The 25072-nt window shown below is 56.2% G+C and overlaps 1 protein-coding gene across 1 annotated transcript in view; it reads left to right on the top strand.

The window, feature by feature from the left end:
* Positions 1-22444, top strand: part of ZAN (zonadhesin) — a 35564-nt gene extending 13120 nt beyond the window's left edge. The window contains exons 16-46 of the mRNA XM_020875968.2: positions 898-1039; positions 1200-1316; positions 1805-1929; positions 2130-2275; positions 3103-3246; positions 3601-3708; positions 3832-4001; positions 5081-5283; positions 6575-6716; positions 6991-7238; positions 7473-7653; positions 7899-8010; positions 8389-8483; positions 8786-8962; positions 10449-10657; positions 10919-11063; positions 11354-11598; positions 11690-11854; positions 12056-12180; positions 12496-12788; positions 15938-16149; positions 16605-16746; positions 17084-17331; positions 18406-18535; positions 18747-18921; positions 19217-19393; positions 19631-19770; positions 20148-20347; positions 20460-20598; positions 21131-21271; positions 22335-22444. Coding sequence (XP_020731627.2) covers positions 898-1039; positions 1200-1316; positions 1805-1929; positions 2130-2275; positions 3103-3246; positions 3601-3708; positions 3832-4001; positions 5081-5283; positions 6575-6716; positions 6991-7238; positions 7473-7653; positions 7899-8010; positions 8389-8483; positions 8786-8962; positions 10449-10657; positions 10919-11063; positions 11354-11598; positions 11690-11854; positions 12056-12180; positions 12496-12788; positions 15938-16149; positions 16605-16746; positions 17084-17331; positions 18406-18535; positions 18747-18921; positions 19217-19393; positions 19631-19770; positions 20148-20347; positions 20460-20598; positions 21131-21271; positions 22335-22444 — 5106 coding nt within the window. The remainder of the gene's footprint in view (positions 1-897; positions 1040-1199; positions 1317-1804; positions 1930-2129; positions 2276-3102; positions 3247-3600; positions 3709-3831; positions 4002-5080; positions 5284-6574; positions 6717-6990; positions 7239-7472; positions 7654-7898; positions 8011-8388; positions 8484-8785; positions 8963-10448; positions 10658-10918; positions 11064-11353; positions 11599-11689; positions 11855-12055; positions 12181-12495; positions 12789-15937; positions 16150-16604; positions 16747-17083; positions 17332-18405; positions 18536-18746; positions 18922-19216; positions 19394-19630; positions 19771-20147; positions 20348-20459; positions 20599-21130; positions 21272-22334) is intronic.
* Positions 22445-25072: the final 2628 nt, after the last annotated feature.

The raw sequence follows: 25072 nt of genomic DNA, 5'->3' as shown, positions 1-25072 counted from the left end.
GTGCACAATGAGATTTTTTACCTCATATGGTTGCTGTGAAGATGAAATTAGGTCCCAACACAGACCAGTTACTTAAATGTTAATTATTATTGTTAGCAATTTATGATGAATATAGTCAACCTATTAAATGAAAGTGCAGTCAGCTATTCATTATTGAATAGTACATCTTCTCAGCTCTGGGGTTCTTCCCATGGAGCATCAGAGTTCCTGCTCGTCTCCTTGAGGGCTTACTTCCTCCTCCAGCCCTCTTAACCTGTCTCCTGGGTGTCCCTGCGTCAGTGTTGGGATAAGCTTCAGCTGTAGCTGGGATAGAACCATCTGGTGATGTCAGAACCATCAGCACCAGGCATCTCTTCTCTCTGCCCCAGGAAACACATATGGATTTATGTTCACTTATAAATGCAATAAACATAATTGGGTACATTTAACCCTCTTGGCATTGGGGTCACCATGAATAGGGCAGGTTCACATTCTGGGGGAGACTTAAGGAAGTATTCATTAAATGAGAACTCTTTGCCAGGCACTGTGCTATGTGTTGGAGCTAAGATAGAGAGTAAAGATGGACACAGTCCCTTGTGGGGGAGCTTATCAAATAATCACAAAAATTAATATAAAAGTGTGGTTGTGTTAAGCCCTGGGAAGGAGAAGTACCCACAGCTAGTTGGGGTGGTCTGGAAGTTCTTCCTGAGAAGGTAGCAACCCTTGAGCTGAACTCTGCTGGTTGTATGGGAATGGTTTAGATGGCGGGAAGGGGGACAGGCTCCAACACAGCATGTGCAAAGGGCCTGGGGCGAGTAGGAGTCTGAACAAGGTAAGGTCTGCAGGAGGAGGGGATGAGACCACGGGATGAGACATGAAGGAGTGGTACCCTGGTAACCCCAGCCCGCTTGCTCTCAGTCAGGGACGGAGTGGTTCAGCCCCAACTGCACAGAACATTGCCGCTGCCAGCCTGGCAGTCAGATAGAGTGCCAGCCCTACAAGTGCGGGACACACACCGTGTGTCAATGGAAGCATGGCCAGTATGGATGCCACCCCTACGGTGAGACCCCTCATGCTCTCCCCACCTGTCCCCATGAGTGTGACACGGGGGTCCCCATCCCTTCCTTGACCAGGGGAGCTGGGACCACTAGGTGGGTGAGGTGGCCATGGCGCCTGGCCTGGCAACCCAACTTCACACGTCCCCCATGTCCCCTCGGCAGGCACTGCCACCTGCTTCGTCTATGGAGACCCTCATTACTTCACCTTCGACGGGAGGTACTTTAACTTCATGGGCAAGTGCACCTACGTCTTGGCCCAACCCTGTGGCAACTCGACAGGTAGGACCCTGGAGATGCCTCCCCTCCCTGTCCCCACGGCCTGGCCGAGGAGCCCGAGGTCGGGAGAGCTGGGCCTGGGAGCACTTGGGCCGGCGGGGCAGGGCCGGAGCTGATGGCAGGGCAAGATGGGAGCGGGCCGACTGTAGAGTGGGGGGTGAGACACCCACTGGCACGCAGGACCAGACCACGGGGCGAACGCAGGTTAAGACCCCTCTCGGCGCCAGTTGCTTCCTTGGCCTGCTTGGACTGAGGGCGCGCGCGGCAGCAGACACCCCCGCTGGCCGGGGTGGGCCGGCTTCCCGGGGCACGCAGTCCCAGGCTGTTCCGGAGGACGCCCCCACTCCCGCTGGGGTCCTGCCTCCCCTCTGGCTTTCTCCCCGCAGAGTCGGGTGGGGGCGCTCCCCCCCCCCCCCATTGGCGCTCAGAAATGTTTCCGGAATGAGCGAGCCCCCTGGCGTTCTCCCCTGACCCCTCCTCTGCCGGCCCAGAGCCCTTCTTCAGGGTGACAGTGAAGAACGAGGAGCGAGGACAGGAGGGCGCGTCTTGCCTGAGCAGGGTCTCCGTGACCCTGTCGGAAACCACCATCACCCTGCTCAAGGGCAGACACACGCTGGTAAGGCCGTCCTCCACTCAGCCCTCTGCGGCTGCCGCCGTGGCCTCCTCCGCCCAGCTCCTCCAGAGCGTTCTGTGTGGAGCCGAAGAGGTCACGAGCGTGGCGTGGGGTTGTGGGAGTCAGCTGGGGGGGGGGTCCTCCTTGACCCCTGGATCTGTCTCTCGTCTCCTCCCTCGGCCCCCTCCCTCCCCGCCTTCCAGGTTGGGGGTCAGCGAGTCACCCTCCCGGCCATACCTTCTGAAGGTGTCTTCTTGACTCCAAGCGGGCGGTTTGTGCAGCTGCAGACGGCCTTCGGTCTGCGGGTGAGATGGGACGGTGACCAGCAGCTGTATGTGCGTGTGCCCAGGTGAGGGGGCGACCCAGGGAGGCAGCTGCCACTCTGCCCCTTCCTCCCTCTCGGGGACTCTCCCACCCCCCTTCCCCTGCCATCCCAGGGCGTTCATTCTCAGTTGTGGGTAGGAAACACCTAGCTCCACCGGCAGGCCTCCCTTTGGTTGCAGAGGGGGAGGAAATGCTTTCAGGGCCGTGGGATAATAGCAGGATATATATACACAAGGCTTCGGGAATGTTCTAGAAGGAGTTGCTAATGAGCCATGGGAGCCTTCAGAACAGTGGTCTCTTGACTGCAGTCTTCACGGATGAGTAAATTCCCCAGATGTCCAAACAAGGGAAAGAAAGACTTGACAGAAATAGTGGAGGCTTCCCTGGTGGTCCAGTTGTTAAGACTTTGCACTTCCAATGCATGGGGCACAGGTTTGATCCCTGGTTGGGGGACTGAGATCCTGCATGCTGCTTGGTACAGGCGAAAAATTTAAAAAAAAATTTCTTTTTCAGTAAAAAGAAGAAATAGGGAACAGTAATTGCAAGGGATTGCAAGTAATTGCAAGACATTCCAAAAATGGAATGTCTTAGGGCCAGCAAGAAGTTTGCCATGACTGGAAGATGGGGTGTTAGCAGAAGACTGGGAGGAGTGGAGACGTGAAGACGGCTTAAGAGCTAGAGCTTGGGGTCCTGCGCGCCTCGTGCCTGGCGTGGAGCTCTGGTTCCCTGTCTGCACCTCTTGGTCCGCAGCCCGCCTCGTGCCCATGGCCTCCCCCGCCCCCCGCCCCTCTGGTCCCTCAGATGATGGAGGCCGTTTCTCTCCACTAACACCCTTCCTTCCCCGGCCCGCAGCACCTACTCCAGCAAACTCTGCGGTTTCTGTGGCAACTATGATGGCGACAGTAGCAACGACAACCAGAAGCCGGATGGCAGACCAGCACAAGATGAGAAGGAGCTGGGTAACAGCTGGCAGACCTCGGAGGATGAGGACCAGGCGTGAGGACCTCCCCGCCCCCCACTCCGCTCTCCTGCTCCTTTGCCCCTTCGAGGAACCAAGAACCCTGACCGGCATCACTCCTGTTCTGCCCTCTCTGTATGCCCCCACGTCTGTCTTTCTCCTGGATCTGGTTCCCTGCAAAGTTCGCTGCCACCACGTTCACCCCACCCTCACCATCAGTGGTCCCCAGGCGATTCTGAGCAGCCCCGCCTCCTGCTTGCGGGCCGGTTTTCCCACCTCTTGGCGTTCAGATGTTGTCCACTAGGGGGCGTCGAGAGCGGGGAGACTGCCCGGGCAGGGCGGGGATGGAGGCGAGCCTCAGTCCTTAAGGCTTGTGGGGGTGTCTCTTCCAGGTGCCAGGAGAACCAGGGGTCTCTCCCATCTTGCAATACTGACCTGAAGAACACACTGTCGGGGCCGGAGTACTGCGGACGGCTCGCAGTCGATTACGGAGCCTTTCAGTACATAGTGGGGGGGGGGGGGGGGGGGGGGGGGGGAGCAGGAGGGGCCGTGCCCGGGCTCATCAAAGTGGGAGGAACGAGGTTCCGTCCTCTCATCCCTTCTGACCTGGCCTCTCTCCCTAGGGCCTGCCTGCCTCATCTCAAGGTCTCTTCCTTCTACGACAACTGCATGCTTGACATGTGCAACTTCCAGGGGCTGCAGCAGATACTGTGTGCCCACATGTCGGCCTTGACTGAGACCTGCCAGGAGGCCGGCTATGCGGTGAAGCCCTGGAGGGGACCCCAGTTCTGCCGTGAGTCGTGCGAAGATGCGGGGCTCCTTTCTTCACGCGCACGTCAGAGGGCTGGTGGCTTCTGAGAGTGGTGGCACAGGCCGGGGGGTTGGGGGGGCAGCACCTGGTGGAACCCCTTCACCCCTACACAAGGACCAGGAAATCCGCAGAGTCGGAAACCTCCCCTGGGAAAATCACACGGTCACCTGCACACTCAGGAAGGCTTCCTGGGATTTCCTCCCAGCTGTGGATTTTCCGGGCAGTATTTTCACTCTAGGGCTTCCCTGGTGACTCAGATGGTAAAGAGTCCACCTGCAATGCAGGAGACCCGGGTTTGATCCCTGGGTCTGGAAGATCCCCTGGAGAAGGGAATGGCAACCCACTCCAGTGTTCTTGCCTGGAGATTCCCATGGACAGACGGGTCTGGTGGGCTGCAGTCCATGGGGTCACAAAGAGTCAGACAGACATGACTTAATGACTCAACAACAACAACATTTCCACCCTGGGTTCAGCTTGGTTTTGTTACGTCTGATCTGGGTCCGGAGTATACTCCGACCTTTTTTGTTTCTGTTAACGTCTTAATTAAAGTTCTTCAGGAAAAGATTTTTTAAAAAGAAAGAGAGAAAAAAAAAAAAAAGAAAGAGAAAAAAAAGCCCTCCCAACGACCTGAGGATATGGGTGTGAGAGCAATGCACGTGTGTGTGAATGCACCCCAGTTGGAGCGGTATACACGTAAAATGCAGACTGGTGGGTGGGAGGGTGCCCCGCAGTCCCCAGTCCGGCCCAGCTCCCTGAGGGGCCTGCTTGAACGCCTTGGTGGGGCCACATGGGTTCTGATTGCTCCCCTGGGGCCTGCCTACACGGCAGAGCTGCTGAGGCTCCTGGTGGGTCTGCTCCCGTGGTCCTGCCTCTTGACACCTCCCTGCAGGGCCCCCTCCTGGCCCCGGGGGTGGAGGCTGAGTTCCTTGGTGGTTTCTCCCAGTTCCTCTCTTCTGGAGATGGGGCTGAAGCCTCTGGCCATGGGCCTTCTGAGCTCTAGGCTGGGAACTACCTCTTTCGTCCTCTCCCCACCCTGCCTCACCTGTGCTCCCCTCCACCAGCGCTGGCCTGCCCACCCAACAGCAGATACACCCTGTGTGCCAAGCTGTGCCCTGATACCTGCCATTCCACGTTCTCGGGCATGGCCTGCCAGAACCGCTGCGTGGAGGGCTGCGAGTGCAACCAGGGCTTCGTCCTCAGCGGGCTCCAGTGCGTCCCCCAGTCCGAGTGTGGCTGCCTCGACCCCACGGCTGGCTACTTCCAGGTGAACCGCCGGGGCTGGGCCTTTCTCAGTGCTGCAGCTAGAAGGCACTTGTGCGGGTTCTGAAGTCTCTGCCCAGCTCGTGGGCAGGAGACAGGAGACTGGGGGTGGGGGGAGGGGTAGGAGGAGGGCTTAGGTCTAATTCCCCTTTTTCTTTCTTCAATTCCAGTACTTTTCACCAGAGTCAGCCCAGTCCCCAGCAGAACCTGGGACCCTCAGTTCTCTCCCATCCCATCTCCCCTGCCCATCACATCCCTGAGTCACTTCCCTTGTTTCTCATCCTCTGAAGGCCCAGGCATGTCTGTGTCTCACCCACACTCTGTCTCCTACGGAGGGTCTCTTTCTCAGCCACTACCTGGACCCCATCTGAACCATCTTCTCAGAGGCAGTGCTTGAGGCTGGCCCTGGTCTGTGAAACTTCTCTCTTCCTTCTTTGCAAGGCCTGAGGATGAGGTCCATCCAAGCCTTCCACCACCTGATGTCCACGGGGCTCTCCCCTACTCAGCGCTGCATTCCAGGCTGACCCCCAGAACACTCCTTATCCACATTTTGCACTTTCAATTTCACCTTCTTGCAGCCCCTTTTCCCCTGCTTGGCCTCCCAGGCACCACCTGGGTTAGCCACCTTCTCCTCCTTTGAGGTCCTGTTGAAATGCTGCCTCCTCCTTGAAGCCCTCCTGATGGCACCCTAATAAGCATCCCTAAACTCTTGCAGCACATGCCAGTGGCAGGAAACACCCTGGGTACCCTGATGGTCACCTCTGGGTACATAACAGGCTGGGGCATGGGATCTGTTTGTTTACATGTTGACTGTTCCCTCTGGACTGTGAGTTCTGTTGGGTCAGGGGCATCGTCCATCTGGTTCATTACTGAATTCCTGATGCCTGGCACAAGGCAGATGATAACTATATGTTGAAACAGTGGACAGACAAATAATGGAGTGACTGAATGAATGAGCTAGTGCCAGAGTTTTGCAACTAAGCCTGGAGTTTTGGGATGACACGAATGCTTCCCGATGAGCAGGCAGTGATCTGAATAGCAGTGCTAAGATGATTTCCTCTTTTAAAAATCATGTCTATTCATGGTGGCACGCTGACTCTCTAGTGGTGCCCGTACTCCAGTGTCTGTAGGCTTTGTGGTTGCTACACACAGGCTCCGTTGCTTTGCCACATGTGGGATCTCTGTTCCCTGAACTGGAATCGAACCTGCGTCTCTCTCCTGCATTGCAAGGCAGATTCTTAAAGACTGGACCATCAGGGAAGTCCCGACGAGGGGACAACTTCTTTTCCTTCCAGATAGGGGAGCGGTGGTTCAAGCCAGGCTGCAGACGGCTCTGCATCTGTGAGGGCACCAACAGAACTCGCTGTGTGCCCTGGCAGTGCCAGGCCCAGGAGATGTGTGGTCGGCAGGATGGCACCTATGGCTGCCACCCTCAAGGTGAGCCTGGGGGCTGCCCAAGCGACCTTGAGCGGAGGCATGGTCCTGTCCTAAAGCAGAGAGCTGGGGTGTAACCAGGGGCTGGGAGGTGATTGCCCGGAGCCAAAGCAACGCCTTTAAGAACCCAGACAGGGAGGCTGCAGCAGTCCCTGACCTTGACCTCTCCGCGCCTCACTGACCACCCCGATGAGCCGTGGGTACCATCACCACGTGGACTCGCCCAGATGGCAGATCAAGGTGAGTGCATCTCTGAACGCCGTCTCCTCGTGCCCAGGCTCGGCCACCTGCACTGTCTGGGGGGACCCCCACTACCTGACATTCGATGGAGCCCTGCACCACTTCATGGGCACCTGCACCTACATCCTCACCCGGCCTTGCTTGTTGAAGTCCCTGGAGAATTATTTCTTTGTGAGCGCCACCAACGAGTTCCGCGGTGGAAACTTGGAGGCCTCCTACGTCAAAGCCGTCCAAGTGCAGGCCTTCGGCATCAGAGTCTGGATGCTCAAAGGCCGCAAGGTCATGGTGTGTGCCTGTGCCTGCCTCCCTGTCCCCACCCCCAGCCCACATGGCATCTCTCTTCCCTTCCCCATTGCCTGTAGTTACAGCTGTCCGGCAGACACCGAAACCCCAGTTTCTGAGACACACCCACCATCCCCGCCTCCCCCCGCTCCCGACCCCCGCCTGCTCCCTGGTCTCTGCCCCGTTGTTATCCTGTCCCCGGAGCCTTTCCCAACCTCGTCCTCCCTACCTCTGCAGCTGGACGGTCGCCAGGTGGCTCTGCCCCTGTGGTTTGCACGCGGCCGGATGACCGTGAGGTCCAGTGGCTCCTTTATCCTCCTCTACACGGACTTCGGGCTTCAAGTTCGCTACGACGGATACCACCTGGTGGAAGTGACCGCTCCCTCCTCCTATGCCGGCCGGCTCTGTGGGATGTGTGGTGAGTTCCCTGGGCACATGCAGGTGGAGCCGGGGCCACGGGCAACCCAAGCCTCTCAGGGGTCTTGCTCATCCACACGGGAACAGGTGCTTGGCGATCTGTTACTCGGTTGAGGGTGTTGTGAGTGAGGGTGGGCGTGAAGGGAAGCCGAAGATGAAGGAAGACAAAAGGCTTCTCTTGGAGAGAGGGTGGCTTCTCCGTCCTGGGACCGAGCCTGCGGCCTCTCTGACGGCTCGGTCCCCCAGGGAACTACAACAACAACAGCCTGGACGATAATCTGCAGCCTGATAAGAGACCTGCTGTCAACTCCGCGCGCCTGGGGGCCTCCTGGAAGCTAAATGAGTTATCTGAATCTGGGTGAGCCGGGAATGGGGAGAGCGGGGAGCTGGACCGGGGCAGGGAGCTGGGTCAGGGCAGGTGGGGAAGCCTTGGCAGGCAGCCTGGTGGTGTCCCCAATCTCTCCTGGAATTGATGGAAGGTTGTTCTGACCCCTCATACTCCTCCCTGCTGATTTCTCCCGGGCTTCCTGACCTGTCTCTGGGGAAGTCCACCCTGAGATCTAACCTTATCCCTTCCTGCTGCATCTGCTGACCTTACCACTCAAGGCCCTCACTCTGTTCTCTCCCATGCTGGTTCTCCTCCCTGCTTCCCTCTCCATGTCTTCTGGGAAGACATGGCTTTTGGGAAGCGTCCTCTGATCCTAAGTCCCTGTCCCTTCCCCTCCTCCTCTGTTAGCTGCTTTGCTGCAGATGCCAGGCCCCCCAGGTGCCTGGAAAAGAATGCAACTGACCCCTGGAGTAAGAACTGTGATATCTTAGTGAATCCTCAGGGTAAGCCACGCAAGGGCCCCTATTTGCTCCCCCCCTACCCCCAGGACAGGAGACAGAGGAGGGGAGCTGATCACTGAGGGAGGGAGGAAAGGTGAGACAGGAAATAGAGACAGCAAAGGGGATGCGGAGGCAGTGGTCACCTGGGGGCGCTGATGGGTCTGTGGGGTTTTTTTGCATCTCAGGCAGTAGGTTCTTAATAATCACGGGTTTGGATGGAAGTGGATGTAGACTCTGCCCCAGAGCAGCCTCATGGTTCCGCTTCCTCTGTGGCTCACTCTCACCTGCCTTGTTTCATCCACCAGGACCCTTCTCCAAGTGCCACAGGGTGGTGGCCCCGCAGGCCAGCTTTGCCAGTTGTGTGTACGGCCAGTGTGGGACCACGGGTGACGCCTTCACCCTGTGCCGCTCCCTGCAGGCCTATGCGTCTCTGTGCGCCCGCGCCGGCCAGGTCCTCACCTGGCGGAACAGCACCTTCTGCCGTGAGTGACCCAGAGGCGTCCCCCGAGCCCCGCCCTCTCTTCCTCTCCCTCAATCCTGCTCCTCTACTCTCCCCTTCGCAGCCCGGCCCCCAGCCCGCATGGGGGTGCCCTCTGCCCCCTACTCTCCAGTCTCTCGGAGCCCAGCCCCCATCCTCCCCTGGGAGCCCCCATCCGATTTCCATCTTACCAATGGCACTAGTGTTAAAGAACCTGCCTGCCAATGCAGGAGATGTAAGAGATGCAGATAGGGACCTAAGAGACCTGGGTCAGAAGACCCCTGGAGGAGGGCATGGCAACCCACCTCAGTATTCTTGCCTGGAGAATCCCCATGGACAGAGCAGCCTGGTGGGCTATAGTCCACAGTGTCACAAAGAGTCAGACCTGAAGCGACTTAGCACCACCGAAAAGTTCTGAACTCATTTGGTTACTGTCTCCTTCCCATCTTCCCCAGGTCACTGCTGTGATGACCATTCTTCCTCATTCCCAGGAACTGGTTTTGTTTTCTTAATTGTAGTAAAATATGCGGAACACAAAAATTACCACTGTAACAAAATTTTAAGTGTCCGGTTCAGCAACATTAAGTGCATTCACTTGTCATGCAACCATTATCACCATTGTTTCCAGAACTTTTTCTTCTTCCCAAACTGAAACTCTGTCCCCATTAAACACAGGTCCCCATTCCTCTCCCCCCAGCCTCTGGCAAGCACCATCCACTCTCTATCTCTATGAATTCGAGGACTCTAGAGACCTCATCTAAGTGGAATCACACAGTATTCATCTTTTTGTGACTAGCTTTTCCTAGTATCATGTCCCCAAGTTTCACCCATGTTGCAGCAGATGCCAGAATTTCCTTCTTTGTAAGGCTGAATCATATTCCATTGTATGGATGGACCCCTTTTTTGTTAATCTTTTCATCTGACACTTCCAGGAGCACTCTTTAAAAATTTTTTTTGTCCTGTGTCATTTGTAGGATCTTAGTTCCCCAGCCAGGGGTTGAACCTGTGCCCTCAGCAGTGAAAGCGAGAAGTCTCAGCCACTGAACCGCCAGGGAATTCTCTCTTAGGAATTCTTTTTTCTAAATGCATTAAAAATTTTAAAAATTAATTTATTTAATTTGGCTGCGCTGGGTCTTCATGGCTGCACAGGTTCTTCTCTAGTTTCAGTGCTCAGGCTTCTCTTTTCGGTGGCTTCTCTCGTTGCAAAGTACCGACTCTAGGGCATGTGGACTTCAGCAGTTGTGGTGGATGGGCTCAGTAGTCGTGGCCCCCAGACTCTGGAACATAGGCTCCGTAGTTGTGGCGCATGGGCTTAATTGTTCCGCGGCACTTGGGGTCTTCCCGGATCAGGGATCGAACCCGTGTCTCCTGCAGGGGCAGGCGGCTTCTTGACCACTGGACCACCAAGGAAGCCCTTAGGAGCTCTTCAGTCCCCACGGTCAAGAAAGCTGGAAATGACTCTTCCTTTCCACACGCTAATCTCTTCTTAGCTCTGAAGTGCCCGTCAGGCAGTAGATACAGCCCCTGCGCTGACCCCTGCCCGGCCACCTGTCTCAGCCTGAGCACCCCATCGTACTGCCCTTCCTCGCTGCCCTGCGCTGAGGGCTGCGAGTGTCAGAGAGGCCACATCCTGAGCGGGACCACCTGTGTGCCCCTCGGCGAGTGTGGCTGCACCAGCCCCGGGGGCGCCTACCACCCGGTGAGAAGCCAGGCTGCAAGGGGGCCTCCATGAGTTGGGGGCCAGAGGGCTCAGGCCGTGCAAAGAAGTGGGGAGGGGCAGTGCTGGGGGCTGAGGAGCAACATTCAGAAGCCTGGAGCTTGAGAAAGGCTGGCGACAGAGGCGGGTGGCTGAACAAAGCTGACCTCTTAGGGGCCCTGGGTGCAGTGTGTCGAGGGGAGGCCTCCGTCCCTCTCCAGCTTCCAAGCTTCTATCGGCTCCACTGATACCTGTGCCCCACAGGTCGGGGAGAGATGGTACACGGACAACACGTGTTCCCGGCTCTGCACCTGCTCCATCCACAACAACGTCTCCTGCCTCCAAACCGCCTGCAAGCCTGGCCAGATGTGCTGGCCCCGCGATGGGCTGATGCGGTGCCGGGGGGCAGGTAGGAGGCCCACCAAGCGTGGAGGAGGAACTTCAGCCACCGAGACTGCCCCTCCGTCCAGGAGGGCTCCTCAGGGTTCACTCATGGCTCCCATGGCAGTCGTGAGCTTGAGATGTTATGTCTCTCCCGGGCCGAGTGGCACCTGCTCCACGTCCTTGGGTCTTGACTCTTTTCTTTGTCCCCTTCCCTTCTGAGGCTCCCTCTCCTCCATTTCCTTTCCTTGAAGGTGGGGAGAAGGCCTGTTCCTGCTAGAGGCTGGACCACTCCTCAGCCACCTTTCTGTCCTCCAGGGATGGGAGTGTGCCGAATCCAGGACAGGTCCCAGTACATAAGCTTCGATGGCAGTTACCATGCTGTCCAGGGCACCTGCACTTACGTCTTGGCGAAAACATGCCACTCCACCATGGACCTGCCTTTCTTCAAGATCAGTGGCAAGAATGGGAAGCAGCAAGACCAACCCCACACTTTCTACCTCCGCACGGTCTATGTGCACGTCTTTAATTCCCTGGTCACCCTGAAGAAGGACCACGCACTGGTGAGCGGGGCGGTGGTGGGGGGAGGACGTGGGCTCTGGGGACGGGGCTCTGGTCCTTCCTGCTGCTCACGGGTCCTGCCTTCCTCTCTAGATCAATGGCACATGGGTCCCCCTGCCCGCGACCTCCCAGATTCGGGGGGTCAAAGTCATTTCCAGGGATGGCTACATGGTGCTCACCATCAGCATTGGGGTGGAAGTCAAGTTTGATGGCAATGGTTTCCTAGAGATCGAAATCCCCAAAGCCTATTATGGAAAGGTGAGAAAAACACCTGGGGCACTTCGTAGGGGCGTCAGCCTGCAGGGAACAGGGTGCCCGACTGGAGACTCACTCCCCAGAATGGGAAAAAGCTGCAGGGAGGGGGTGCCTTTCTCTGTGGAGTGGAAAGGGGGTGCCAACCACAAATGCCCCCTGCCATCCCTGGTGCATAAGATCCTTCTTTCCCCTCTGCCTACCCAGACCTGTGGCATGTGTGGGAACTTCAACGGTGAGGAAGAGGATGAGCTACTGATGCCTAATGACGAGCTAGCCCCGGATGATGTCACGTATGTGGACAGTTGGCAAGATAAGGAGATCGACCCAAAGTAATTATGCTCAAAGACTCTCTGCCTTGGTTTGCATAGGAACGCGAGTTGGGATTCTAGACTGGATGGCCCACCTGGGGTGGAAAGACTGGAGTGGTCCTCTATGCATATCGCTTGACAGGGGCTGGCATCTGGGTCTTCCTGTCTTGGCTTCAAAACGTGGGAGGAGACTGGGGCCACGTGGAAGGCTGGCCAGAGTCCAGGCCAGCTTCCCAGTGAAGACAGGAGGGGTCTAGAGGGTGGTTTGGGAGCGCCAAGTCGTCTTCATAGATGAGGCCGTGGCTGTCCCTGTGATGACCCCCTTGCCCTTCCCAGTTGCCGAGATGATGACAAGATCAAAGAAGAATCGGAGGAGGAGCCAGAAACAGCCTGCCAGCCAGCTGACCTGGAGAGAGCCCAGGAGCAATGCCGGGCAGTCTTTCAGACCCCGGGCTGGGCAAGGTGTGCCAGCCGCGTGATCCTCAGTCCCTTCTTGGTCAAATGCACCGACAGCCTCTGTGAGTTTGGAGGCCTGAGCAGCGCCCTCTGCCAGTCTCTGCAAGCCTTCGCGGCCGCCTGCCAAGCCCGGGGCATCAGGCCTCCCATCTGGAGAAACAGCAGCTTCTGCCGTGAGTGTCCCCTCCGGCCACCCCCAGACTGCTCCCAAACCTTCTTTTCATCTGTGTGCCTCTCTCTTTTTAAAAAATATGAGTTTGGTACTTCTTAAAAAAAAAATATTTTTATTGTTATTTATTTGATTGTACCAGGTCTTAGTTTCGGCCTGCTGGATCTTTAGCTGCAGTCTGGGGGGTCTGGGCTTCCCTGGTGACTGAGACAGTAAAGAATCTGCCTGCAGTGCAAGAGACCTGGGTTCGATTCCTGGGTTGGGAAGATCCCCTGGAGGAGGGCATGGCAACCCACTCCAGTATTCTTGCCTGGAGAATCCCCATGGACAAAGGAGCCTGGTGGGCTACAGCCCATGGGGTCCCACAGAGTCGGACACAACTGAATGACCAAGCGCCCGCACATGTGGGATCTAGTTCCCTAATCAGGGATCAAGCCCCAGCTGCCCTGCTTTGGTGGAGTGGAGTCTTAGCCACTGGACCACGGGAAGGCCCCCATCTGTGGAGCTCTGAAAGCTCCTCCATTCTTCTTTTTGGTGTTTCTTGACCTATTTCTGGCCTCATTTTCTGTGATGTGGACCATTTACCGTAAGCTCGTAGCCGGTGCCCCTTATCGCAGGATGGCACAGGCTGCTTCTCAGCACTGTCGTTCCAAAGGAACTGTGATCATGTTACACCCGTGAGCCCTTGTGCCTGCAAGTCTGAGCTCCTCTCTGCGATGTTTGAGATCCTGTGAGCTGTCCACCCCCAACTCCCCCTGTTACTTGTGCCCTGGCATCACCTGCAACAAACCATCCTGTTCCCCACGTGGGCCTCGCTTTCCCACACCCCTCCCTGCCTTTATACACACCCTTCCCTGCACCCCAAAAGTTCTTTCTTCTTCGCTCCTGGCAGATTCCAAGGCATTCTCTCTCTTTCCTTTAAAAAATTTTTAAAAATTATTATTCACGTACTATATTCTTCTACCCTTTAAAAGTATATAATTCAGGGATTTCCCTAGTGGTTCAGGGGTTAAGATTCCACTGGAGGGAGTGTGGGTTTGATAACTGCTCAGGGAACTAAGAGCCCACATGCCACATGATGCGCAAAAGAAAAAAAAAGTATATAATTCACGGATTTTCATTATCTTCACAAGGTTATACAACCAGCACCACTATTTAATTTCAGAACTTTTAAAATTTTAAAACAGTAAAGTGTTTTTCATATGTGCTGCATTCCTATGGTTCAAAAATTTTTAAAGTATTAAAAGATTCCCAGTGAAAAGTCTCTTTTCACCCTGACTCCAGGGGCCCAGGCTCCAGCCTGCTCTTATCCGCATCTGAGTATTTTTCCAAAAGTCTTTTCTTTCTGCACATACAAACAAATGCAAATTTATTTTTCATATTTTCTTACAAACAACAGACAGGACACAGTCGTTTGTACTTCATTATTTTTCACTTGGCTGCCCTTCCTGGTCAGATATGTAAAAGGCATCCTTACTCTCTTTTGCAGACACGTCATAATTCCTTTGTCATAGTTTGTTTAACTAGTCTTCTGTTGATGAACTTCCCTAGTTGTTTCCAGTCTTTGGCTATTGCAAACAGTGCTGCAATGCATAACCTTACGCAGATGCAATTTTCTGTGTGTGTGTCTCTTATCTGTAGGATAAATTCCTAGCAGTGGAATTGTTGGATCGAGGATTGTGTGGATTTATGCTTTTGAGAGATCTTGCCAAATGGCCTTCCATAGAGGTTGAGGCATTTACATTCCCACCAGCAACACGTGAGACTGCCCATTTCCCCACAGCCTCGCCAACACAGAGTATTATCATGCTTTTGGATTTTTGCCAATCTGATAAGTGAAAGATAAAAAGAGTCTTAATTTGTATTTTTCCTATTATGAGTGAGGTTGTGCATTCTTTCATACATTCAGGAGCCGTTTGGATTTCCCTTCCTGTGATTTCTTCCTACCTATTCACCGTTTTTCCACTGGTCTGTTGCCCTTTATTGAAATATTTTATAGATGCCCTTTGTCTGCTACAGAGAGCAGCCAGCCCTTCATTAGCGCTATGAGTCACACAGTTTTTTCCATGTCTTTTTTTTTTAATCTCTGACTTTTTTTTCTTTTTTACCATGCAGAAATATATATATATATATATATATATATATATATGTATTTACGAGGTCAAATATAACAGTCTTTGTTTTACAGCTTCTGCATTTTGAGCCCCAGTTACAAACACCTTCCCTACTCTGAAGTTAAAAAAATTTGCCTACATTTTGCCCTAGCATTTGAATGGTTTCTTTTTTTGTATATTTAAATATTCTGATCCATGGGGATGTATCCTGGTGTGTAGGGTGAGAACTCAATCAACTTCATGTTTATTTTTTCCCAGTGTTATTAAATGACCAGTCTCTTTTTCCACTGACTCAGATGTCACGCTTTATATTAAATTCCCATGTGTATTTGAGTTCCTCTTTGGGCTTTTTCTCCTCTTCCACTGCTCCATTTAGCTTCATTTACTAGCAACACAATGTTGTGATCATTGAGAGTTTAAGTAGTGTTTGGATTTCTGGCAGGGACATTTAGGTTTTTTTTTGTTTGCTTTGGTTTAGAGTTTTCCCAGATTTTTTGGTTTGTTTATATCCTCATCTCCACTTTAATATCATCTTTCCCTATTAAAAAAAATCCTGTTGGTATATTTTATTGCTATCATATTAAATGTGCAGATTATCTTAGGGAGGGAATTCCTTGGCAGTCCAGTGGTTAGGACTACAGGGTGCCCAGGTTCGATCCCCAGTTGGGGAGCTAAGACCCCGAATGTGGCTTGACGTGGCCTAATAACGGTAATAAAATTAATTTAGGAAGAACTGACATCTTCATGTTGTGGACTCTTGCTGTCTGTGAACGTTTCCATTTGTTTGCAATTACTTCTGCTCCAAAGGCTTTATTTAGCTCCCCCCAGCAGAGTGAGCCCCTTCCTGCCCTGGGCTCCCATCACTGCCGGTACACAGGCCAGTCACATGCTTACTGCCCAGATGCACCAGGGTCGCGCTGCACCTGCGGCCTGACCACAGGCTCTCACGCCAAGATGGGAGGACCATTCTTGCTCTATTCTGTCCTCGGGGCCACCACGGAGCCCACGCTCAGTCAGCGTTTCTCCCCCACCCTTCCAGCTCTGGACTGCCCCACCCACTACGTCTACACCAACTGCTTTCCCCACTGCCCCCCGACCTGTGATAACCCGGAAGGCCAGTGCAAGGGCTCCAGCGGTCCCTCCATCTGCCAGGAGGGCTGCGTCTGTGAGCCCGGCTACGTGCAAAAGCAGCGGCGGTGTGTGCCCAGGAGTCAGTGTGGCTGCCGGGACGCCCGGGGCAGAGACCTCCCCGTGAGTGGGGAATGGGAAGTAGGGGTGCAGGGGGGGCCACCCACACACCTTCAGGATGCCGCCGTCCCCTGGCCTGTGCCGCTGCAGCTGGCCCTGGGTGTGAAGGCTGGTGGTCGGGCTGGGTGGCCTCCTGCCAGGACTGGGGTGGAAGCTGTGTATGGTTTGGATGTGAGGACTGAGGCATGGTAGAGTGGCCTTGGTTTGAAGATCTTGGTGGTACCCCTCATGAGTCACAGTTTCCTGAGTGACCTCAGTTTCCTCATCTGGAAGATGGGTTCAACAGTACCTCCTGAGTCCCTAGTACAGTGCCTCTAGGGACAAAGGGTGGGATGGCACTGGGACTGCCTCTGGCCTGTGCCAAGTGAGCCATCAGACCATGGGTTTAGACTGAAGTCGTCGAGGAAAGAGAGCTGGCCTTTCCCTCTCACTCCTCGTTCTTCCCGCGGCGTCTGCAGGAGGGTAATGCCTGGTTCTCCAGCAGCTGCTCCCAGAGGTGTACCTGCAGGGCGGGGGCCATTCAGTGCCGGCCCTTTGCCTGCCCCACGGGCTCCCAGTGCAAGACCGACGAGGACGGCAAAGAAATCTGCAAACCCTACAGTAAGGGGGCCCTCGAGGTGCAGTCGAGGGGGCGCCCAGACTGGGGGCTCTGGGGAGAGGGGGCTGCTGACATAGACAGAGGTGGGCTCTCACCTCTCACCAGCTCCCCGATCGCCTGCAGATTCTCTCTGGGATCTACCTTCAGGGCCAAAAGAGCGAAGCAGGCAAGGGAGATCCTCTCAGGCTGGGAGAGGGAGAAGTTGGAAAAATCAAGTTCACGGGGAGCCGGGGGCTAAGACGGAAGGCAACAGGAGGCACTGGGGCAGGCGGGTGAGGGGCCCTGGGGTCGTTCCATTGGGCCCGGCCATTCCTCATCAGCACTGGCTCTTCTTGGCAGAGTCGGAGCGATGCACAGTTTATGGGGACCCCACTTACCGCACATTTGATGGCCTCGGCTACCGTTTCCAGGGCCGCATGACCTACTATCTGGTCAAGACCGTGGACGTGCTCCCCAATGGGGTGGAGCCCTTCATCGTGGAGGGACGCAACAAGATGTATGCGTCTCACAACCCTGTTTTCCTGCACGAAATCATCGTGATGGTCTACGGCTACACGGTCCAGCTCCAGCACGAACTGGAGCTTGTCGTAAGACCCGGGCTAGGCAGGGAGGGTGGGGGGAGGCAGGTCGGTCCAGGAGAGGCCACCGGGAGCAGGTGAAGTCAGGGCTGCCCATTCCCTGGGAGGTTCCCGGCAGAGGCTGCCTAGTTGTAGAAATCAGAATCAGTGTTGCACTCACCTTCTTGGGAGCCCAAGGTGGGCAGGAGGATTTCAGGTAAGGTGGGGGAAGACAGGGCAGTGGGGAGAAGGTAAGATCCAACAGCCAGTCTGAAGAAGCACCAAGGGTGCCCACCTAACAGTTGTTTTTTGCTTGTTTTTTTTTTTTTTGGCAAAGAAAGGGGCTGCAACAGGAGCAGACCTCAGAGAGGCTTTTGGTGTTCAGGATAGTAAAGCTTCCTGGGGTATCCCGTTCTCGGGAATGATGGAACTGCAAGGTCCCGAGATGTGTGGAGAAGCGGGGCCCAAAACAGCAAAGAGTCACCTTTTAAAATATAATTTTATTTATTCATTTAGTTTTGGCTGCACTGGGTCCTCGTTGCTGCACATGGGCTTTCTCTAGTTGCGGTGAGCGGGGCTACTGCTCGTCGCGGTGCTCAGGCGTCTCATTGCAGTGGCTTCTCTTGTTGCAGAGCACAGGCTCCAGGAGCTCGGGCTTCAGTAGCTGCCGCACATGAACGCGGTAGCTGCGGCTCCTGGGCTCTAGAGCCCAGGCTCACTAGCTGTGGCTCACAGGCTCGGTCGCTCCGTGGTATGTGAGATCTTCCCAGACCAGGAATTGAACCCATGCGACGCTCGTGGTAAAGAACTTGCTTGCCAGTGCAGGTAGACATAAGAGACATGGGTTCTATCCCTGGGTCAGGAAGATCCCCTGGAGAAGGGCATGGCAACCCATTCCAGTATTCTTGGCCTGGAGAATCCCATGGACATAGGAGCCTGGTGGGCTGCAGTCCATAGGATTGCACAGAGTCAGACACGACGGAAGCAACTTAGCACGCACACACTCCTGCATTGGCAGGTGGATTCTTTACCACCGGGCCACCGGGGAAGCCTGAGAGTCACCTTGATTCAGGCTTCCCTGCGGCTCCCATCTGCCTCCTCCAGGTCAATGGTCAGAAGGTGACCGCCCCCTATGAGCCCGTCGACCAGCTGCGGGTCTCCCTACGAAGTGATCGCCTGTTCGTGATCACAGACTTTGAACTGGTGGTCAGCTTCAACGGAAAGAACAACGCAGGTGCCTGAGCGTGGGAACCAGAGGGCCAAAGGGAATGTTCCTGGGAAGTGGGAGGCAGGAACAGGAGTAGGAGACAGGCTGGGCTCCATGAGAAGGACCCCTGCCTGCGAGCAAGGCCTCAAGCTCCAGGAGACGACCCAGGAGGGGCGGGGAGGGACAAGGTGTGGCGTGGGGGGGTGGTGTCTCATTCCTGGGCCCCCTCCTCCCGCAGTGATCTCCCTGCCTGTCACTTACCGGAAGCTCGTGCTTGGCCTGTGCGGCAACTGCGACCAGAACAAGAGGAATGACTTTATACTGCCCAATGGGGCTGTCACCCAGAACCTCCTTGCTTTTGCCAACAGCTGGGAGGTAAAAATGACCGAGGGAAGCTTCCCTCGCGTCTCAAGGTGAGAGGGCTGGGGCTCAAAGCAGGGAGGCCCTGACCCGGGCGGTAGGGGCTGCGGCCGGCCAGAGTGGGCATGAGCGCCAACCTAAAATCTGTCCACACAAGCTCACCCGCCCTTGCTCAGCAGAGGAGGAGCCCCGAGGCCGAGGGCTCAGACGGGCCTGATTCTTCTCATCCCGTTACATCTTTCCTCTCCCGCCGACTGCGGGGCACCGGCCCTGTGGATCCCAGCCTGTGTCCGGGCCCTCCCCTCCCCGGTGGTGGGCTTCACCTGAGTCTTCACTGTCTCTGCCCAGGGCCGTACATGAGGAGGAGGTGAAAGAAGAAGCGGCGCAAGGCTTTCGTGGTGTGTCGGGATGCCACCCGGAGGAGCTGCAGCTCATCAACCGCACCCAGGCGTGTGGGGTGCTGGTGGATCCCGAGGGCCCCTTTGCTGCCTGTCACCAGACTGTGGCCCCCGAGCCCTTCCTGGAGTGAGTCGGGGACCCGAGACCCTGTATCCAGCTCCTGCGGCCTGCTCTCTGACTGGCTGTCTGTTGGGCACAATTCTGTCCATAGTACCTGGTCACACACAGCCCACACGCACACACATCCCCACAGCACGCCGGCCCACTTTCCGATGGGGCTTCCAGGGCCTCTTCTCAGGTCTGGGCCTCCTGGCCTTCCTCCCCCTCTCTCACATCCCCCCACCTGTCCCTGCCATCCCCCAGGCACTGTGTGTCTGACCTGTGTGCGGCCCGCGACCCCAAGGAGCAGGAGGAGCTGCGTTGCCAGGTCCTCAGCGGGTACGCCATCATCTGCCAGGAGGCGGGCGCCACCCCTGCCAGCTGGCGGGACCACACCCACTGCGGTGAGGCCCTGACCTGCCCCAGCAGCTGGCCCCTGACCCCCTCGGCTCTTTCCCCCCCCACCTCGTTCCTCTCTGGGCCTCCATAGCTGCCCCCACCTTGGCTTTCTGTCTTGGTTCCCCCGGGCCTACTCTCCCCCTTGTCAACGTCCTCCCGACGGAACCCCTTCTCTGCCCTCATCCCCGTCACCCCTTCTCCCTCCTTTCTGCCAAGGCCCACCTTTGATCCTCCTCATGAGCTAGTGTCACAGATGAAGACTCAGGAAGCCGGTCCTCTGTGCCTTTAGCAAGCTCTGTGCTCTGTTGGGTGACCTTCTTTTCCATACCTGGGGGGCCTGCCCCTGCTCAGCCACCTTCTGACTATGACTGTGTCCCCGCAGCCTTGTCATGTCCAGCCAATACGGTCTACCAGAGCTGTATGACCCCCTGCCCAGCCTCCTGTGCCACGCTGGCAGCCCCCCGGGGCTGCACGGGTCCCTGTGTGGAGGGCTGTGCCAGCCTCCCGGGCTACGTCTACAGCGGAGCCCAGAGCCTCCCCCTGGCCCGCTGCGGCTGCACGGACAACGGCATCTACTACCAGGTCCGGGCTGGAAGGGGGAGGCCCGGGGGAGGGGGAGTGCAGGCGGGAAAGGACAGCCCGGCCCTGGAGGCCAGGCAGACGCCCCCTTTCCCCTGGCCTTCTCTGTCTCCAGCAGGGTGACCGCGTTGTCAGCGACGACTGCTCTCAGAGCTGCACCTGCGCCCGGCCGGGGCTCCTGCTATGTGAGCCCCTCGGCTGCCGCCCCGGGGAGGTCTGCGCCTTGGGGAACCTCACTCGTGGCTGCTTCCGAGGTGAGCTGGATGGGCCCTCAGCGTTCAGCTGCCCTGATCCCCTGCGGGGGTGGGGGAAGGGGGAAGCCCCTGGACCCGGAGCAAACCAACTCTCCCAGTCCTGTCCCTGGGACGACTCCACCTCATCACAGTCAGGACGCTCCTGCCATTTCATCTTCCTCTCTCTCTCTCTCTGTCTCTCTCTCTCTCTCTCTCTCTCTCTCTCTCTCGCGGGAGGGACACGGCAGAGACTCTGGCTTCCCTGAGCCTCGGCTCTCTGCTCCGCGCTAGTGTCTCAAGACCTCCTTTAGTCCTTACTCAGCACTTGGGGTGAGCATAGCATTCCCACATTATAAGGTAAAGAAAATGGAGTTCAGAAGAGGGTAAGCAGTTTCCCCAGATCTCAGGGGTATAGAGCCAGGACTGGAAACCCGGCCAGCGGACCCCAGTGAATCTCTCAGGGAGAAATTCTTCCCTAGTGTCCCAGCACAGGCCCCTCTCCCTGGCTGAGTGTCCTCCCAGAACCCCCTCCCACCCGCTTCCATCCTTGCAGACAGCCCGTGCCTACAGAATCCCTGTCAAAATGACGGGCGGTGCCGGGAGCAGGGAACCCACTTCACCTGTGAGTGCGAACCTGGTTACGGGGGAGACCGCTGCACGGAGCCGCGGGATGTACCTCCCCCCAAAGAGCCAGGCAAGAACTTCACCCCAGACCTGTATCCTCACAAGCTCCTCACCTTCCCCACCAACAATGGCCGCAGAATAAGTTGGTGTATATAAGATTAACCTACAGTATCTATTATAGATGTATGCGTGTGTGTATGTCTTAGTTGCTCAGTCATGTCTGACTCTTTGTGACCCCATGGATTAGAGCTCAACAGGCTCCTCTGTCCATGGGATTCTCCAGGCAAGAATACTGGAGTGGGTTGCCATTCCCTTCTCCGGGGGATCTTCCCAACTTAGGGATTGAACCGGGGTCTCCCTCATTGCAGGCAGATTCTTTACCATCTGAGCCACCAAGGAAGCCCATAGACGTATAATAGATAATATATTGTCAATGTCTTATATTACTATATAAGATGTAATAATATAATATTTAGATATGATCCCTAAAGATTAGCAGGATCAGTATCCTCAAAGAATCTCAGAGTCCCTATGCCCTACCCAGCACTCTGGAATCTTCTCTCTGACCCTGAGCTCCCCGCTTCTGTGATCTGTATGCCTCGCCCTGCTGTTGTTCCCATCTCTTGTGTCCCTCTGAGCCTTCCTGGTACCTTTTATCGGTTTTCTCCATCCTAAACTATAATTCCCATGTGCCTCTGCACCAGCAATTCTCTGACTGTATCCTTGTTCCTAAGATCAGGCTGGGGCAAGGTTGTCTCTGGGACATGGATTTGGTAGGTCTCGGTGGGGCCCCAAGATGCCTGAATTTTTTTACAAGCTCCCAGGTGACTGATGGAAGTGATACCAGGGCTACTCTTGGAGAAGCACTGACCCAGCTGGTACCCTGGACTCTGGGGGACCAGCTGGGTGAACATCCTTCTGAAGGGTCTGTGGGAGTTGTGTGTCCCCCGAGAGCAGGAGGGCGGCATCAAGGTCTTGAAAACCCTGGGGGTGGCGGCTTCCTGGAGGGGGAGCCAGGACCCAGAGATGTGCAGGGAATGTAGTCCCTCCAGGGTGGTAGCTGAGGGCCGGAAGGGAGTGTCCCCCCCACCTCTTCTTATCCCACACCCCTATTTCTGTTTCCCGCACCCCAGAAGCATCCAACTTTGCCTCCATCCTGTTGCCATGGCTGGTGCCCATGGTGGTCATAGTGCCCGCGGCAGTGACCAGAGAGTGCATTTCCAGGAAGAAAAGGAGGAGGTGAGTTTCTGGAAACGGGCAGAGGTGGGCCAGCTGGTGGGGGAGCAAATGTGGGGAGTGGGTGCTGACCTTCATCACTCGTGTCTGTTCGCCACGCCCTCTAGGGAGAAAATGCAGAGCCAGACCAGAGACAAGCCACCAGGTACGGGTGAGCCCCAGCCCCACGGCCCGCCAACTTTGGCGCCTGGCCTGAGGCTGCCTCTTATCCACATCTTCTCTTTTTTCCCTCAGATTTTAGTCCAGAGCACGCCCTCAGAGTTGCTTAGTTCTGAGTTGTCCACAGAAAAAGGAGAGATAAAATCACTTATTTTTGAGACGTGACTTCCCATGTGATTCTGGTGGAGGAAGGGTCTGTGAGGTGGACCTTGGTGGGGAGAACAGAAGGGAGACGCGGGCCCGGGGACCTAAGGCTGGATGCTCCAGAAAGTGTCCACAAGGAGGGGAACCGAGGTCTGAGGACGTAAGCGGCTGTCTGTTCCTTAGACAAAGTCACGTGAGGGGCTTCGGGGATGCAGGAGAAAAGAGGTCACCCCAGGAATCCTGGTTCTTGTAGAACTTGGCCTCTGAGCTTCCCACCTGGGTAAGTGAAAGGTGATCCTGAGGTTTTATGTTTCCAATGATGAGATTAAAGCTCTGGGCAGAGGCTCAGGATGGGAAATGTGGCTTTTTCCAAAGGGTGAACTGGCCTGTGACCCAAAGGGCCTTGGGGTTGCTATGGTAACTGAAGGTGGGGGCTGAGGCCCGGCTTGGGAGGAGCTTGGAGCTCCATCCTACTAGGAGTGACGGCTCACCTCAGCCAAGGGCCAAAGTGCAGTAACGCCCGCCCTGAGCCCCACGCCTCGTGCCTCCCACCGGGCAGGTCCTGGGGGAGGGGGCTGGGAGGTCCCGCTCAGGCTCTAAGAAGAAAAGGAAGGCTGCCCACTGGGCTCAGATGTGAGATACCAAAGACAGGGGACGCCGAAGCAGGCAGGACCCTGGGTTCTAGAAAGGAATCCTTACTCTGTTTGTCCTCCAAATGAGCCCAGTGGCCACCTTCATGTGGCTGACCCAAGGAAGCGAGACCCAAGTTGGTTGGGGAAAGGGCTCCAAGAAGGAAGGGGTGCCCCTGGCCAGGTCCCCCTGCCTCTTAGCTGGAGGGAGCAGCTCACACTCTGGAGCTGGGCTGGTCATGTTTAAACATACCTGAGCATCACGGGACTCCCAGCGGCATGCCTGGCACCACCCCTTGTCCCCCCGCACTGACCTCCGTTTTCCTGCTCTTTGACCCTTTGCCTCTCTGTTCTTCATCTGTGTCCGGCTCCCCTGACCTCTGACCCACCTAAGGTCTCCTTATCTAGCCTGGATGTCTGGTTGGCAGGGGGAGGTGGCCTACACCAGCATCCTAAGTCCTCGGCAGGATAGAGTCCCGCCCATCCTGTTAGAGGTACAAACATGAGCCATGTCATCAAGGAAGGCGACAGAGGATTCCAGAGAATATTAGATTTCCAAAGAAAGTAGTAGAGGCAGGAAACAGGACAGGACCACTCCTGGAGGCTTCCTGGGCTGGGAGGGGCAGAAGCTGGGGTTTGGGATCCTATACCAACCCCGGCGAAGCTTCCCTCGTGGCTCAGATGGTAAAGAATCTGCCCGCAATGTGGGAGACCCAGGTTCAATCCCTGAGTTGGGGAGATGCCCTGGAGAAGGGCATGGCAACCACTCTAGTATTCTTCCCTGGAAAATTCCATGGACAGAGGTGCCTAGTGGGCTACGGTCCATGGGGTTACTGAGTTGGACACAACTGAACAATTCACACACACCAACCCCAGCACGACAACAGGGGGCAACTGAGATGCAAAAATGGCAAGGCTGCACCAGTTTGACAAAGCGGGCTGGGTTCAGGCCTGCCCCTGCAGGTGTCCCCTGGGGTGGGCAGGCCGGGAAACTGAACGTAGTGAGAAAGACATCAGGGAATTGACCCCAGCCTCATCTTCCTGTTCAGGAGGGAGAAGCTGGGGGAAAGATACTCAGGTGCTTTCCCCTCCCTTCCCAAGAGGCTGGGAGAACCTGCCTGGGCAGCATCTTGAAAGGGGGAATTGTCCTCCAGACCCAGCCCAGCGTATGTGTCTGTGTGTGTACATACACGTGGGGGGTCCGTGTCCTCCACGCCAGCCTCTGCCCCTCCCCCACAACCAAATGCAGGCGCTCCCCCTACCGCCTCTAAACCAACCCCAGCTGTCAACATCTGGCTCACATCTGTCTCCCTCATCTGACGGGGCCTCCACCCCAGCAGATCCCCCTCCCCACGTCAGGGGGCTGTAGGACCAGGGCCCCGAGCTCTGGCTAGGCCTCCCCTGTGGTCATAGAGCCCCTCAACCAGGGCGGGTAGGGTGGGGGGGAAGGGCAGCCCCACCCCGGAGGTGCCCCAGGCTCTTGGCAGAGCCATCTGGAGCCGTTAGAAGCAGCTGCCAATGACTCATCTCCAGTGCCCCCACCCCACCACCTCAAACACACCCTGGGGCTGGGATCCAAGCACCCAGCCCCCGCCCCCACCATAGCCCTATCTCCAGACCTCCGACCCCTCTGTCAGCCTGGTTCAAAAGCCCCTCCATACCAGAGCCCCCCTCCACAGAAGTCTATTCCATCACCCGCAGAG

Source organism: Odocoileus virginianus, chromosome 33 (genome assembly GCF_023699985.2).
Source record: "Odocoileus virginianus isolate 20LAN1187 ecotype Illinois chromosome 33, Ovbor_1.2, whole genome shotgun sequence".
NCBI classification, from domain to species: Eukaryota; Metazoa; Chordata; class Mammalia; order Artiodactyla; family Cervidae; genus Odocoileus; species Odocoileus virginianus.
The sequence above is the reverse complement of the archived record's forward strand: the minus strand, read 5'-3'. Positions and strand labels throughout refer to the sequence as shown.